Raw genomic sequence first — 16,911 nt, forward strand, 5'->3', positions numbered from 1 at the left:
TATCTCATACCACATTTTCGCAATGAAAATTAAACTTGGTAATACGGCGTACCACATATTTCTTCAAAGGATATAACACAATGTAGCCTCCTAATATTTTAGAATAATGTAGATATACCGGCCATATCTTGCATACTTCAAAGCGGCCATAAAGCGTCATTGGGAAGGTCTCACTTCTATAGAGAGGCGAACACAAAAGACGAAAAGAGGGCTAGGTAATGGCGGACACAATGGAAATACTGTTTGGACTAGAAGGCGGGCCGCCCTCACTAACTCCGTACAATGGTCCACCGCGAAACTTATTTTATTCCTCCACACTTATTTATTTTTTGTACCTATCTACTTTCAAGTTTTACACGTGAACGCATTCGATTGTGTGAGATCTATTGTTGGGAATATAGATTTTAAATGGATAATTTTCATGTTATGTTGGAAAAAGATTGTTTTTATATCTTGTATTTTATTTAAATTATATTTCGCTTTCTTTCTCTATTATCTAAATACTAGCTTCTGCCAGCGGTTTCATCCGCATCCTGTGGAAACCTCTGCACGTAGGTACTCGGATAAAAAGTAGCCTATAACCTTCCTCGATAAATGGGCTATCTAACACTGAAAGAATTTTTCAAATCGGACCAGTACTTTCTGAGATTAGCGCGTTCAAACAAACAAACAAACGTCAGCTTTGTAATATTACCTAGTTAGTACAGATATGTGGACTTGTTATATAGAATTACAAATTTTAATACTGACAGTGGCATATACATTCGTAATCTATAATGGTAGAAAGTCCTTATCAATATAATTAAAATATGCCGAAACAAAAGGTGGCTGCTATCAACTGTTTAGGAGTTCTCCAAAATGCAAAATGATATATGAGGCAAAATGCATTACAATATTATATAGTAGGTAGTCATGAAATACTATTTTCCCAAAAAGGAGAAGGTTCTCAATTCGTCGGGATCTTTTTTATGTATGTTCACCGATTACTCGAAGACGACTGGACCGATTTCCATTTTTTTTTGCTTTTCGGTGTTTTTGTTGTAATTAAAGATCTCGTCAATACGATTGAACTAAGCCCAAACACGTAGTAGTTGCTATAAATCGATATCGAGTTCCCTTGATGTCGTCGCCATCATCAGGTAAGGTCCATACCTTCACAGTCATGTAGGCTCCTTTGATATACACACAAATATCAAGATTTCATCCGATGCGTGCCAACAATTTTCAAGCGTTGTCCAAGATTTCTCGGGATTCATCATCAGATCCTGAATTCCTGATCTGGGGACAATGAGACCCAACTGCGAGTGTTCCCATTCATGAAACGAAATAAAGAAATCGAGTAAAAGTCAAAAATAAATCGGCCAAGTGCGAGTCGAACTCGCGCACGAACGGTTCCGTACCATCTATATCTATATTTATAATAAATCTGTAGATCGATACTGATGCCAAAAATGCAATCAGTAAAATTTTTGTCTGTCTGTCTGTATGTTCGTTATGGAAACGAAAACTACTTAACGGATTTCAACGAAACTTGGTACAATGAGTCTTCGTACTCCTGGGCAGGTTATAGGATACTTTTCATCACGCTACGATCAATAGGAGCAGAGCAGTGAAGGTAAATGTTGGGAAAACGGGAGAAATTAGCCTCTCTCTGCACAAAGTCCTAATCTAACGCGGACGAAGTCGCTGGCAGAAGCTAATTATTAATAAAACAAAATTAATAAATCACGTTTGTTGTATGGGAGCCCCCCAAAATATTTATTAAATTCTATTTTCAGTATTTGTTGTTATAGCGGCAACAAAAATACATCATCTATGAAAATTTCAGCTTTCTAACTATCACGGTTCATGAGATACAGCCTGGTGACAGACGGACGGGTGGGAGGACGGACGGACAGAGGAGCGAAAATAATAGGATCCCATTTTACCCTTTGGGTTCCGTAACCCTAAAAATAATAAATAAACAAATCCAAATTGAAGACCTCCTTTTTTTAAGTCTGTTGAACGTTAATCAAAACCCCTGATCAATCCGAGTTGGTTCTATTAATCATGGGTGTCTAAGATTAACTTAGGAATATTGCCTGACCTGGATGGAATCGAACCAACACACTTATGCTCAAGAGGTTGGTGCTCCGTTCACTAGGCCACCACGACTTCTTTCAATAATTAAAAAAGAAAACTGAAAAGCCATGAAGTCAAACCTTCAATGATCGTTCCAAATCATTCAAAAATTGAACTTTCGTTTGTCATCTGTTCACCATTCATTCAATATAACATTCATTGTTCATTCGTCTCCATTTTCCTGTTGAAGTGTGGTGGTCTGTGAATGTGTTTTTAGCTAGGAGAAAATAATTCATTGTGGCATTGAATTGAAATATACTAAAACATAGTGCTCGTAGGGTAAGTGTTTATTTAAGAGAATATTAATTCATAACAGACAGTAAAATCATTATTCCTTCTGTTTGGTCCTCCGGGTATAAATTACCAAAATGGCGTCGGCATTTTGTACTCTCACTTTTATCTAATTTATTTATTCAGTGCTGGAGCTAAATTAATCTAACCTTGTTTTTCTTATAGAACTGAAGTATGGACCCTTCTTTGGATGCGTCCTTAGTGACGCAATCCATTAACTACCATGGTCAGCAACTTCAAAAAACGTGGGAAGCAGAGAGAGGGGAAGACGATTTGACAAAAATTGGCGTGGGTGCATTGGATTTCGCTGTATACCAGTCGAGGCACAAGCACCTGACGTTTCAAGATCGTGGCAAGCGGCTGAAGCTTCACCAGTTCATTGCTAAGGAGGCAAATGCGTTGTTCGACACTTCAATTATGGAGGAAACACCATCGTCGTCTAGCCTTGGAGCAGACGCGCCTACACCGGAAGACAGTAAGTTTATTTGGCTTTTTTATCACCTTGTTGAGTTACTATGACACTGCCTGCCATAGCAACAAACTGAAGGTTCCTTACAAAAAATCTAATCTATTTGCATCTGATGAGTTCTGGTCATAAACATTAGACATAGCCTTGTATATTTTTTCTATACAGTAACCTGTTGCTAAGTACTTGTTACCCCGTGTTTGTATTCACTGAAGGATTGCCTAGCTATAACAATTCCAACACTAATAATAATTGATCCCTCACAAACAACACGAACAACCTAGGACTCATTTCTTGGACATATAAATTAATGCTTAATCTCCAAATATCTTTTATTTTGACCTTTCTCAAATATTCTTGTTGGGAGTTTTCTCTATATCCATATAAACTTTCATTTAAATCAATGCAGCTTTTAGCGAGTTTTGGGTTAAAAGTTCCTGTGAATTGTTTCAGATCTGTATGCTTTAATGCCACCTTTCGAAACATTCTTGAATGTCGACAAATCTGCGAGATTAAGGCATTTCTTTGATGTAAGTATAAAACACATTCTACTTCATGTACCAATAATACCTTTGAAAATAATTACTTTCAACTAGAAACTTGTTTGGTAATGCCACATACCTGTGCTATCTATGAATTTTTATAGCTATTGTTATCTTCATGGTTAAAATGACATAGTAATCAGTTATTTCTACATACTTTAACCTTGAACATAATAGAAAAATTATAAAACTTTTTAAAAACAAAATTACAGACTGGCAAGGTCATCTACTAATTAAAATAAAACTTTTTATTTTCCAACTATTGACATCTCTAAAAGAATCATGTCTATTTCAGAATGTGAAGACAGGAGAACTAATAATAGGAGCGGTCATCAACAGGACGGCTTCGGGTATGATGCTAAAGGTGCTTTGCACCGCCGGCCCGACCTCCAGATATGTAGCTGACATCAATGTGAAGGTATTGCACAACATTGTGAAACATAAACATTCTATTCCAAGCTGGTTTTATTAAGACTGGCCATATAAGCACATACTTGAGTTGAAAGTTACCGCCTACGCAGACAGCCATAGCATAAATTACTATTCCCAAATAAAGCACTATTTGAAAATCATAAATTATATTTTTGACGTATTTTGTTGGCCAGTTAATGTAACTATTGTTTGCTTTGTATATGTTAATGGTGATTAAATAATTACTTTAAAATCATTAATAGTCAATTGTATGTGCTGACCTCTTCAGCTGTATCAATATGTGCATAATAACAATAAGCTTTATGTTGCTATTGTTGTAGTTCTTATGAGGTCAATTATTGAATTTCTTGAATTAACCTTAGCATAAAATATTGAAAAATAATATTCATAATTGCAAAACAATTAAAAACTTAACATATTTCCACTTCAGTATGCCCATTATTCATAAGGAAGGACACAGATTGTGAGTGTGGTATAATAACAGAAAGTTTCTTCTCCAGGCATTTTTACCAGTTACAAATATCATACCAGCTGTGGACAAGAAAAACGTGTCAAGAAACTACCTGATGAATGACACTGTATGCTGTGAAGTGATAGAAGTTATCCCTGACACTGACAAAATGGTGTGCGGCATGAAAGGAATCACCCGCGGGCCCGATGACGCTCCGCCTAAGCCGCCGCTAGGCCTTCTCAGCACCGACGACTTCCCTCTCGTCTACAAGTATGTACTAACTCAATAACAAACGCTTCTGAGTAATCACATTGTCCCTACACTATTTACAGGTTTTACTGTTTTGCTTTACACAAAAACATAGTGTTTTTTCATGTATTTATTTGTAGTACAATCTTATTTCGAGCCTACAAAAACAGTGGTATTTTTTTTTATTGTTTGAAAACAAGAATACTGAAGATATTATTATGAGAATGTGGAAGAATGTCATGGACTACTTGAAGATATTTAATGCTTAGAAAACTGGGAAGGAGTAGATAATAATGGAATATATTGCACTTATGCCTGGGATTTCAAGAACATTGGAACAAAGTCACATATTATTTGACCTGACTATGTATGGAAGAGCATACAAGAATACCTCTGGTTTTTAGATACTCATTCAGATTAACTACATGTGGTTGGTTTCACACAGCTATATAAGTATAATGTGAGCACACTTGGTAGGTATATGTGTAAGTGTAACATCAGAAGGAGTATTGGATGTATGTTTTCACTGGTTTATGATCACTTTTCAGTACAAATCACACTGTTCACCAACTTGTGAAATGATTGCATGACATTGTTCAAAGTTTGATTTGATGTGAACAAACCTTGGGATTCTTGAAGGATGTTTTTATAATATCTATATTTCAACGAGACTCCTGTTGAGGATTTTATCAGATATTCAAATTATTTACACATCTTTTATTTTTTAACATAAAATGGAAAAGGTCAGTACAAATATTATTTTAGGGTCTCTACAATCTTGATATGTGTAACAGGAAACATGTTATTCTGTATTAAAGCTAATGTTTAACATTCCAGCATTATCTGAGACGTATTGATTGGACTTTTATAATGAGCATTTATTGGATGTTGGAGTTATTTATTATTATAATAAAAGGACTTGCTCCCGGCGATAATCAATTTAGCTGATGTGAGGCTCTCCGAGATGACTCAATAGTTACAAGATAGCGCGGCAGTTACATCGTTGTATTCAACGTATCGTCCGCAACAGTGGACATACACTCCCTCAATTATTTTAGGGTGTTCTTTTCTAGGTATAGCGAGGATTTTCAAGACCCGTGTCACACCTACTGAATTATGTTGTGACCTTTGCGAATGTCCCGGTAATATTAATGTCACATTGTCGAGGCGGCATCACCTAATCTATGATGTTATACTTTATGTGTGAAAGAAATAAAATTCAAGTAACATAACATTTTTTGAACAGCTCCATTGGAACAGGTGAGGATAATCGTATGTGTGACACTAAGCAAACACTTTAGGAATTAAATGCTTGAAACTAAATAAATACCTTCTTTGAAGATGTTACTCTCATCTCAGTGAAAATACTCCATTATAAGAGGACTATTAAATACTTTGACAACTGTTCACATTATTTATTTATGTATATTTCCTCCAGGAAAACTGTGGATATGAAGGGTGAGAGCTATGAGGCCATACTGGAGAAGAGTCCAGGCTTCAATAACCCCAACTGCGTCCAATATCTTTCTGAACTCCTCGGAATCTCCAACATGCACTGCACCAACTTTTCGTCATTGAGGTAAATCATCTTATATCACAATTGACCATACCTGCTTTATATTTATTGTTATTGTATTTTAAACCTTATTGTTTTTTCACCAGGGGAGGATTTACACCAGCGGAATATGCAGATGAACTTCGTCAAGCACAAGCAAGCAAGTGGGCTTTCCGTTCGGTCGCTGAAGGAATTGAACATTTCAAAGCCGGCCGACACTCGGAGGCATTCCAATGCCTCAATAAGGCGTTAAGTATCGACCCCAGAAACGTCGAAGGATTAGTTGCAAGAGGAGCACTATACGCCAATAGCGGAACATTCAAAAAAGCGATAGAAGACTTTGAAACATCTCTAAAACTGAATCCAAACCATGCCAACGCTAGGAAGTACTTAGGAGAGACATTAGTAGCATTGGGTCGAAGTTACGAAGACGAAAATAAGATCACTGAAGCACAGAAAGCGTATGAAGATTGTTTGGCGATCATTCCTTTCCATGAAGAGGCACAGAATTCCCTGGACTTCTTGAAGAGTAAGACGTCAGCTACCAAGCCGTTGATCGAACCAGCAGAGTTGCTTCTGCCTGGTTTGACGGGAGCTAAGTCTTATGAGATGAAAGAGACATTGAAGCAATTGTTGAATTTGACGGAGAAGAAGGATAAAAAGAAGAAGAAGAAGCGCGGCAAGGGTAAGAAGAAGCGATCGAGCAGCTCGTCATCATCGTCAAGTGACTCGTCGAGCTCCAGTTCATCATCAGAGTCTTCGTCGTCATCGTCCGATAGCAGTGGTAATACCTATTCATTTTATTAACCTAACTTATACTATAATAACGCAATCATTTTGAAAATATATTGTAATTACTGAGAATGTTAGTCTATAATACTCACTGGGGACTGAAACATCGACATAATAATATTAAGGTACAACACCATTTTCTTTACCAAATGTGTCTTCCAAATTGCACCAACTGTTTTCACATGTAAACTTTACAGGGGTAACAATAAAAACATTACCAATTTATCATTAACAGATTCCGAAGGTCCCAACCGTAAGAAGAAGCGCCGTTCTCAACCCAACAACAAGAGGCAACGGTCCCTGTCGCCTCTCAGCAAACGTATGGAGATGCTCGGCGCCCCCGAAGCCGGGTCACGGACGCACAACTCGCAGTTCAACCATCCGTATGGGTACCAGCCGCCGCCGCCGCCTGTTGAAGAAGTCAACCCTGAACCGCAGAGGTCGCAGGCTGATATTGATTATGAATTGAAGGTAAGGAATACTGACAAAAACTTGCCTATGCACAGCCCATGAGCCTAAAAACATAGGTATCCCCAGGCTGGGGAGATTAATTGGCCATAGTCATTGGACTGGGCATGCATTATGTATTATTATTTTTAGGCTCGGAAATACTGCTGCCCATCTCCAAGCTAGGAATTTAACCACCACCAGGAATTTTACCAGAGAGCACCAAGTGATATACACTTGGTGCTCTCTGGTAGTTACCACTGACAGTGGTTATGACACTTGATTTAAAAGTAGCTGGTGGAAAAAACACCTTATCGTTTAATTTATTATTACAAAAAGGTTTTATCTTTTTTCGCCCCTAACATTTAATTTATTTTTACCAGGTACGCAAGTTCCTCGAAATGACCAAAGAGGATTCGGACTACGAAGATAAAGTGCGGAACTTCTTAGAAGAGACGGCTCAGTACAAACGCAACCGCAAGATGCAGGAGTTGGGCCAGCAGCCGCAGCCCGGCGCCGATAGGGACAAGAAGAAAAAGAAGAAGAAAGATAAGTCAGTACCTTTCACTGAACTTTTCGATTTGACTGGGTGAGCACGGATTATGGAGCATGTGTGGACAAAATTTTGATATTGTAGTATGATAATAATGGTATATTTATGACGTGCTCCTTCTCTATGTAACAACTGACTGTTTCTCTCTTTCCCCCACTTCCTAGTACGCGGGTAAAATATAGTAGGCACTTGGGCATAGTGTAGCTTCCTAACAGTGAAAGAATTTTCAAATCGGTTCAATAGTTTCAGATCATTACAAACAAAAGAATATTTCCTCTTATATATTAGAGATTCGGCTCTAGGTAATTGCTTTGTGAAACCATATTTATGAAATTGCATATAAAAACAAATTAATTAAATAACAATGTTTTCCAATAGGAAGAAGAAGAAAGAATCTAAAAGGAAGCGCAAGGAGCAAGAACGCGAAGAAAAGCGAAAGGCTAAGATAGCTCGCGCGGCCGCCAACAATGATTACAGTTTACGTGACCTGGAAAACATTGGGGACAAGAAACTCAGAGATGCCATCAGGTATATTTATTGTATATTTGTTATACAGGTTAGATCTACCGTGCATTGCAAAGGTTTTTAGGGTTCCGTAGCCAAAATGGCAAAAACGGAACCCTTATAGTTTCGTCATGTCCGTCTGTCCGTCTGTCACAGCCGATTTACTCGGAAACTATAAGTACTACAGTGATGAAATTTGATGGGAATATGTGTTGTATGAACCGCTACAAAAATATGACACTAAATAGTAAAAAGAATTGGGGTGGGCCCCCCATGTAACTGAGGGATGAATTTTTTCGATGTACATACCCGTGTGGGGTATCAATGGAAAGGTCTTTAAAATGATATAAAGTTTTCAAAAACATTTTTCTTAAAGTGAACGGTTTTGAGATATCAGCTCTCAAAGTCGTAAAAGTATGTCCCCCTCTATTTTATAACTACGGGGTATAAAATTCTAAAAATAGAGGTGATGCATGCTAATTAACTCTTTCAACGATTTTTGGTTTGATCAAAGTATCTCTTATAGTTTTTGAGATAGGTTGATTTAACTGTAATTTACGGAACCCTTCGTGCACGAGTCCGACTCGCACTTGGCCGGTTTTTTTTTAATACGCTGGCGTTGTGAGATCGTAAAATGATGAACTGTTTTAGGATCACATTGATATTTGACAGTTCAAAATTTCATTCATAAATTGCGAGCACACGAGTTTTACATTGTAAATGTCCATAAAATCAAATACATTTGTGTGCATAGTTTAATTAACTCCAGAAAACAATTACACATCACTGAAGTGTAAGTTTGTGTCCAGGAGGTCAAAAACAATAAAATTTTATGTTTTATGTTAAAACTGTGTGGCTAATACTTATGGTGCATTTTATGTACTAACGTAAAATTATTTAACAATAGCGCATGGCCTTAAATGTTTTAACTGTATTCAATCTTTATATAGTTTAAATATGTGCTAATTGCTGATTAAAACATATTTTATTATTACAGAAAAGAGTTGAAAGGCAAGAAGCGCGATCTCAGCTCGGATGGCGAATATGACAGGAAACATGACAAGAGGTAAGATTTCATATTCTACCCTACACACACTTGTATGTAAGACACTATCACACTTATGTTAATTGTCTGAGTACCGCCCGCTAATTGTATAAGTCAAATAAAGGATGCGTGTTATACTTTTATTGTAATAAGCTAAGTAGACTGAAACTTGGATCATTTACGCTAACCGTGGTTGTATGGTTGTCCATACCACATATTCAATGTCATTTCTATATGAAATAACGCTTTATGTGTGCTAACCTTAAATGCGTTACTTCATTTTTAAAAGTAGTTATCACATTATTGCTTTATATGTATCGTACACAATAACCTATATTAGGCTCACTTAAAATTAAATGGCTATGTACAGCTAGCGTCAAACAATGTATCCTCTCTGAAGACAGTCATAAAGCTTCATGCTACGCGATCGTGTTTTGTTATGCTCAGTCGCTGGTAGCTAACTTCAGAAGGTCAAAGTTATTTGACGCAAGCTGTGCTAACTCCGAAAATTGATAATAACTGCATCTTCCAACTTTGTGTATAAGAGCCTGTAATCGTCTATTTGTTAAAAACAATGTATGTCCACGCATTAACTTAATAAAATGTGTACGTATCACCAGGATGCTAGACGATATGCACGGTCTCGAGGAGCTGGAGTCGAAGCTGAGCGCGTACCACGTAATGGTGGAGAAGGAAGTGCTGCACAAGCGCGACGGCCGCTCCTCGCTCAGCCCCGACCAGGCGCCGCCGCCGCCGCTCGAGAAACCCAAGTGGAAGATGTCCATGAGCGCGGTCAAAGACACGTTAGTTATGCCGCATCATTTAACCATTACTACATACATACATTTATCTATATAAACACACCTATTTTCGTAGCTACAAAATATTCTACTTCGTTTTCTCTTGGACTCAAATCCTTCTAATTTGACTCATACAATTAGCGCGTGATTTTTAATAGTTATTTTTTTTGTACACAACATAAAAATATGTTACCTGCAGCCAAAGTAGAAATACGCTGCAATGATTTATTAAAATGAATCAATAATTGACTTGAATATAATTTTATTATTTTGAAAAAAACAATAATGTGTATAGAATTGATAGTCAGATGATTTCCACGAATAATTAATAACAATATATTTTCTTTGAACAGGGTCAAGAAGAAGGAAACTCCTGTGCCCAAAGGTTACAAAGAACATTATGCATTCGAAGACAGCTCAGATGATTCACAGGAGAATCCAAAGGTAAGAATATAACGTCAACATTCTAACATATGTTATAGCCTCAATATTTTGTGAAAATGATTAAACCTTTTTTCTTTTATAACCAGCCATCACCATCAAGCGGCGATAAGAATGTGTCGGTGCGTCGCGCGATGGCCATGAAGGAGCCGCCACCGCTGCCGTCAGCGCCGCCGCCGAACAAGCGGGAACCCGACCCGCCGGGGACCGAACCTTCACATCCTGTAAGTACTGCCTTATTTAATTAGATAGTATCACAAAATCGTGTGTTCCCAATATATATCCCAGTATCCATTGTACTGGCCAGTTCTAATGACGCCATACTCTCGATTCATTTCGAAATATACAGGCCAGTCAGTAGGTCACATTAGACCTTGGATTCATGACGTCCTGTATACTAAGTTACATACATTATGTACTTACTGCTCAGTATGCCTACGCAGTTCCCACAGCAACTAAGGAAAAAGTGACTGCTTCCCGCCATTTTATTTATTTTCTGAGAATGTTTGTTATAATAATATATCTTTGTAATACAGGTTCGTAAAGGCAACATAGTCCTAGACAAATTCGGTTCATTCCGTCTGGCTCAAGAGGGAGAGACTCCGGTGTCGGTGGGCGACGGGCGGCCCGAGCAGTTCGTGACGCGCATCAAGCCGCCCTCGCCGTCCGGCCGCCGCCCGCGCTCGCCTCCCTCACCCAGGCGACACTCTTCCAACTCCTCAGATGATGAGAGGAGATCTAAGCGCTCGAGGAGCAGGTTAGTATCTTAACTTTGCATATAGTAGGCACTAAGTTATTAATCAGCAGGATCTATAGTTTTATCTGGTGCTAACTTGTCCGTGTATATGTAAGGCCATGCTCTTAGGTAATTAGAATAATTACTACCCGTGCCAATAAAGAATGGGATTAGAAATGGCGGCGCATCTATTCACTTCTCGCTCGCACATTATTTCCGTCTATACTCACACTCTTTGGTACCGACTGACAAAAAAATAACGACTTTGATTATGCGTTCCCTCCCCTTTGTGATATTGATACGGTAATTGCCGGCACCAGCAAGATGTGAAATTTTACTGGAAATTTATTACATCCTTTTATTTCAAAACCTTTGCCCACGTGAATGTTGCGCATGCGTAGAAAGTCGAAGAAGAACAAAAAGTAGCATATATGTAGTAGTAAATTAGCCTAAGCCCAAGGAAGGCTAGGGATTCAAGTTATCTCCATACCAAATTTCATCAAAATCGGTTCAGTGGTTTAGCCGTGAAAGCATAACAGACAGACAGAGAGTTACTTACATTTTATGATATTAGTATGGATATTTAAGATTATTTAAAGTTATGAAGCGAAAATAGTTTATATCCAACCTTACCCTCTCCGCGATTCAGGTAATGGTTTTGTTGACAATTTGTGTACCTACGTAATGTAGTCTCAAAACGATCACAAATTTAACTAACATAAGCTTTATTTTAATTCATGAAATAACGAAACACTTTCAACGGTAACGATATTTTTTAACGTTATTCAGTTATTAGTTTTTATTGTTATTGCATTGTTATGCTGACGCTCCCAGCTCAATGAGCCGCCATTTCTAATCCCATTCTTTATCGGCACGGGTTGTAATGTAGAAGCAATAGGGAGGCAAGTTTTTGGTGCTTAAGAACACAGGCTTGTAAATATGTATTGATTAAGCCAAAACTGCGATATTCTGGTATATTTGCACAAACAAATTATAAAAGTAGTAAAGATTTCACTTGAAAGTCGATTGTTTATTTTCAATTTACAATTCCCATCAGGTCACGGCCCCGCAAGTACCGGTCTCGCTCCCGATCCCGCTCCCGCTCGGCGTCGAGCGCGAGCGGCTCGGTAGCATCGCGCCGCCGCCGCTCGGCCTCGCCTCGCTCTCGCTCGCGCTCCGACGCCAGCCGCTCCTACTACTCTCGCAGCAGATCACGATCACGGTCGGGCTCAAGGTATTCTTGGCTTGTGTGTTTATTTTAACCCCTCCCTGTAGATTTTTAGCAAGTTAAAACTGTTAGATGCTATTGTAAATGCATTTTGAAAATAGACTACGGTTCACATAAAATAACTCGATCCCATTGAAGTTTGCTACTAGTGGTTGCACAGCACGAAAACAATACGAGAGGCATCAAATGGCTGACTTCAGATGGTCAAAGTTATTTGACGTGAACTAGTAGTACTGTAGATTTTTAACCTTTTATTTTTTTGTTAACCCCCCCAACCCTGCACGGAGACAAAATGGCTACAATATTTATTAATTTCAAATCTAACAAGTAGTGCACATTAATAACTCCTTAATTTAGGTTCCGTCGTTTCGTTCGTCGTGGCAACTGGCGGGGTCGTGGCGGTTTCGAGCGCGGCACGTACTACCGGCCTCGCTTCCACACGTACAACGGGGGCGGAGGCCGGGGCCGCGGCCGCGGGGGCGGAGACTTCCGCAGAGACGACGGACGACGCTTCCAGCAGGAGTGGCGCGACAACCGCTCGAGAGGAGGCAGGCCATTCAGACCCAGGCGTGGTGGTGGCGGACGGGGTAGACCGTTCAGGTAAATTATATGAATATACCGGTCGAACATTGTTGGTGATCATTCAAAATACGCTTCAGAATTATTACTGTATATAAATACTTTTGATAATGTCAATTTGAAGTCGTGCAATGTTGACGTATTCCTTTGTTTCTGCAGAGGAGGATTCCGCGACTTCAGAGATCGTAGAGGCGGCCGCTACTCAAGATCGCGAAGCCCTGAAAGAACGCGCAGATCTAGATCCTACAGTCCTGAAAGACGCGACAAGGACAGAGACAGGTTTGTACAATATTACTAAAATGAACTTAACATATTGGCTATGTGCGCGACGGTGGCGACGCGTAGCGTTTGCAACATTTGGAAGCTGTCAAAAAATAACCATGTAAACATTATAATTTTCTTTGCAAATATAAATAAAACCAAAGATTAAAATAGTATTATTGACATTATTTCAGTGCAATTTATTCAATAATTTTACTGTGAAATGAATATAATAATATAAACCGGGTTTGAAACATCCGCATTTGTTTCCAATTTCTGCCGTGTTGTGCGCTGCGGTCGTTATCTGTCCGCCACACTCGCTTTGCACATAGCCAATAGGCTCTTTGTAAGCTTACTGTAGTTTCAGACACACTACTACCATTATAAGCCAATATTTTATAATGTTTATTTCTTCCCACAGTTATTCCCGTTACTCTGAGCGTGACAGCCATCGTAGCGAGGGCGAATATGAAGAGGAAAGATACGTGGACAGAAAGGAATACGACGGCAAGTGGGCTGACGGCAATGAACCCGAGAGGAACTCCCATCCGGAGGAGAAACAGCCCGCCGAACAAGCCCCCAAAGAATAAATCACAAACGTTTGGTTTTGCCACTGAGTGCTAGGTTTACAGTTAGCTAAGTTTTGTTTAGGTGCTACACACCATTTTATCTACATATACATACATATTGACTGTGAATCAACTGATCAAACGATAATTTATCACTTATAGTCAAAAGGTAAATAATCTTACTATTTATAATAGTCATCAGTTATCCACAGTCGATTTTTGTATTAAGAAATGTATTCAAGTTATTATTAGATGTAAATATAGAATAGAGTACAATATGAAAGGATTTTCTGTTTGCATTATTGTGAATATAATAATGGTTTTAAGTAGCTTAGAATACCAATTTCGCATTTAAATTTTCCTTCGTAAGATATTTCATGGTAAATGTTTGCTGTAATAGTACAACAGCTTAACGTTTTATTGTATTTCCAAATAACAAATCCCCGCTCTGTGAACACATTCCAATTATACTGGGATAGTGTATATTAGTCACTATGATTTGTTCCATTAATTGTGATTGGTGAAATTATTAAATAAAGTGACTTATAATGTAAATGTTGTTTCTTTTCTGTGCACCAAGAAAAACAGCATTCCTTTACAGTATTTTAACTCTCTCCTTATCAATCTCCTACGTAAATATGATGTATGGACCCATTTACATAACTTATCTATGACCTAGCTATATTAAAATCGTTTTCATATGGATTGCAATACTAGAGGTAGGCATAGACATCTTGAAGCACCCATGTCTGAAAACATTCAGTGTATTGCAATTGATTTGGCAGATTTAAGTGCAAGTATATAAGATAGGCAAACTTCCTAATTAATTTTCGCATTTATAATATAAGCAGGATTTACTACACTTATCAACTATATTTTGATATTTAGATTTCAATGATACACAAAGGATAAACAGGTTATCAGATAAAAACAACAAAATTATGAGGTAAAAATGTTTTATTAACATTATGTAATAAATTATGCTTGTTTCTTTTTTTTCTTGTTCTTATTCTTATTTTGGGTTCCTTTTTCAACATTCCAGTACCAAAGTAATTGAGCTACAATGGCACCATTGGCCACAGTAGACACGCAGTAGGTCACGATAATAATGAAGTCTCCAGTTTCAACAAGAGATGTGAATATTCTGGCTATACTGCCTCCAAACAGCAGCAAACATGTTATTGCTGATAGCTGGCCAGTACTGCCGTTCTTGTAGTTTGTGAATACTTGAATTGACTGGAAACAAAAGTATTTATAAGCATTTCATCATTGTTTATACAATTTTTTATGTAAATAACTAAAAATCCTTTTTTATGCAAAGTACTTCTTTAAAAATCCTATTAGCTGTTGACATTCATCTCTTACATTCATTACAATTTATAATATATTTTTGTATATTGCCAACTAAATGTTGCTTTAAAAAAGGAAAAGTATTTTTCAATTTGCTCTTGAAGTTGAATTATGAGGAAAATCTTATAAATAATTATAATGATTTGTTATAGAGATAAGTGATAAATGAAATGTTTGTTACCTTAGCTACAACAATGATAGGCACATTAACAGCTTGCATGGTCCAAAGTACTTTGGTAGGTGTGACTCCACTGACTAAGGCAGAAACAATGCCTGCATATGCTGCTATGAATAAACCGGCCTTCCCTGTTCCACCTCCATAGTGCAGTACGAGAGCGGCTATAGCTGCTGTTTGTATTGCGAGGAATGTTCCTTCTCCCCATGCACTGGAAATGTAGATATAGTTTGATTATTGGAAAGGTGTTTATTATTGTAAATGGTGTTTTGCAAAACAAATTGTTTTGCATTTTTCACATGACAAGGAAATTGGTATAACGTACATAATGGCATCAGCTAAATATTGAAACTTCTAGATCAGTAGACATTACTAAACCATTGATAAGAAAATTACAAGGATATTCAAATACTAATTGATAAAACTCACCTAAATGGAAAGCCCATAACATAACTGTACGCAAAGTTTGCTGTGATCGCAAATAACTCTAAATAGACTCCATAAATATTGATCCCCTCGGCACTCTTGCTGTTCAGGATCTTCAATATCTGAGGTACTTTCACTAAGATGGAACCGGCGATTATACCGATTCCTAGACCCTTGCTTAGCGTCGCGGTCAAGCAAGGCCCTGAAACACAACACAATAATAATTACCTATGTATTCGAAACTAATAAAGAAATTTACCGCACACGAAAAAGCCATAACACGGAATCTAGCGTGAACAACTACAAATTAAATAAATATCTAGAACAGAATTACCATCAAGAAAGTTGAATTTCACGAAATACTCTTCGTAACACTTTTCTGATAAAACCGATAACAATAAACCCTTCAAAAATTCTGCCATTATGCTTAAATATTGTACCCTATTTATAAATAGATTTGTAGTTTGTTCAATACATTTAAAACAATTATTGATCTAACTTTTGCCTTATCGACTAATACAACAACAGCGACGAGCAAAGTTCACAAATAAACTGGGCCGGATGGAAAGAAATTCAATTAGATTGACATTGATGACCGGTCGGTGACACGACACGGCGTATACAAATGACAGTGACAAACATTGACATAACTAGTGATTTCAATTAGTTTTTGTAGAGTCGATTTATTATTAGTTGTATACATGCATTCGTATCGGAATTATTCACCCATCATCATCACCCATCGTTAGGAACATAGTCTTTAATTTTTACCTGTTTTTTTACTGTAGATATAGGATCCCACTAATAGTTTTTACAGAGTCCTGTAGAGTATTTTCCAAGGGGTATCGTATCGGGTTGCCCGGGTAACTGGGTTGAGGAGGTCAGATAGGCAGTCGCT

General features: G+C 37.8%; 2 protein-coding genes across 6 annotated transcripts; one reads left to right on the forward strand and one right to left on the reverse strand.

Moving 5' to 3' along the window:
• The first annotated feature begins 2,260 nt into the window (after positions 1-2,260).
• Positions 2,261-14,617, forward strand: LOC110371028 (tetratricopeptide repeat protein 14 homolog). Of its 5 annotated transcripts, none has more exons than XM_064035317.1 (19): positions 2,261-2,400; positions 2,578-2,887; positions 3,332-3,408; positions 3,716-3,838; positions 4,353-4,573; positions 5,991-6,131; positions 6,215-6,891; positions 7,135-7,370; positions 7,730-7,935; positions 8,278-8,427; positions 9,401-9,469; positions 10,069-10,251; positions 10,602-10,692; positions 10,779-10,913; positions 11,226-11,446; positions 12,483-12,647; positions 13,011-13,253; positions 13,392-13,511; positions 13,915-14,617. In XM_064035317.1, the coding sequence occupies exons 2-19, from the start codon at positions 2,587-2,589 to the stop codon at positions 14,081-14,083; spliced, it is 3,528 nt and encodes a 1,175-aa protein (XP_063891387.1). In that variant the 5' UTR covers positions 2,261-2,400; positions 2,578-2,586; the 3' UTR covers positions 14,084-14,617. The 5 variants fall into 5 exon arrangements, with proteins under 5 accessions (XP_063891387.1, XP_063891386.1, XP_063891389.1 ...); XM_064035316.1 differs by having other exon boundaries at positions 6,215-6,888; positions 12,483-12,659; XM_064035318.1 differs by having other exon boundaries at positions 2,262-2,400; positions 7,730-7,899; positions 12,483-12,659.
• Positions 14,618-15,001: 384 nt separating this feature from the next.
• On the reverse strand, positions 15,002-16,636 carry LOC110371105 (mannose-P-dolichol utilization defect 1 protein homolog). The gene is made up of 4 exons (XM_021327215.3): positions 16,348-16,636; positions 16,017-16,215; positions 15,594-15,798; positions 15,002-15,298 (listed from the first exon to the last, which is right to left on the reverse strand). Exons 1-4 carry the CDS (start codon positions 16,433-16,435, stop codon positions 15,041-15,043), a joined length of 750 nt encoding a protein of 249 aa, XP_021182890.2. The 5' UTR covers positions 16,436-16,636; the 3' UTR covers positions 15,002-15,040.
• Positions 16,637-16,911: the final 275 nt, after the last annotated feature.

This window comes from Helicoverpa armigera, chromosome 6 (genome assembly GCF_030705265.1).
Source record: "Helicoverpa armigera isolate CAAS_96S chromosome 6, ASM3070526v1, whole genome shotgun sequence".
Taxonomy (NCBI): Eukaryota; Metazoa; Arthropoda; class Insecta; order Lepidoptera; family Noctuidae; genus Helicoverpa; species Helicoverpa armigera.

What these genes read in the sequence shown, in the direction of transcription:
- LOC110371105 (XM_021327215.3), bottom strand. Translation starts at nt 16,435, where the DNA reads ATGGCAGAATTTTTGAAGGGTTTATTGTTATCGGTTTTATCAGAAAAG. An exon ending in GAAATTCAACTTTCTTGATG is followed by an intron (nt 16,216 to 16,347) that starts GTAATTCTGTTC and finishes GTTGTGTTTCAG; the next exon opens with GGCCTTGCTTGACCGCGACG. An exon ending in CTATCATTGTTGTAGCTAAG is followed by an intron (nt 15,299 to 15,593) that starts GTAACAAACATT and finishes TTTTGTTTCCAG; the next exon opens with TCAATTCAAGTATTCACAAA.
- LOC110371028 (XM_064035315.1), top strand. Translation starts at nt 2,587, where the DNA reads ATGGACCCTTCTTTGGATGCGTCCTTAGTGACGCAATCCATTAACTAC. An exon ending in CGCGCCTACACCGGAAGACA is followed by an intron (nt 2,888 to 3,331) that starts GTAAGTTTATTT and finishes GAATTGTTTCAG; the next exon opens with ATCTGTATGCTTTAATGCCA. An exon ending in TCTAAGCGCTCGAGGAGCAG is followed by an intron (nt 11,447 to 12,482) that starts GTTAGTATCTTA and finishes AATTCCCATCAG; the next exon opens with GTCACGGCCCCGCAAGTACC.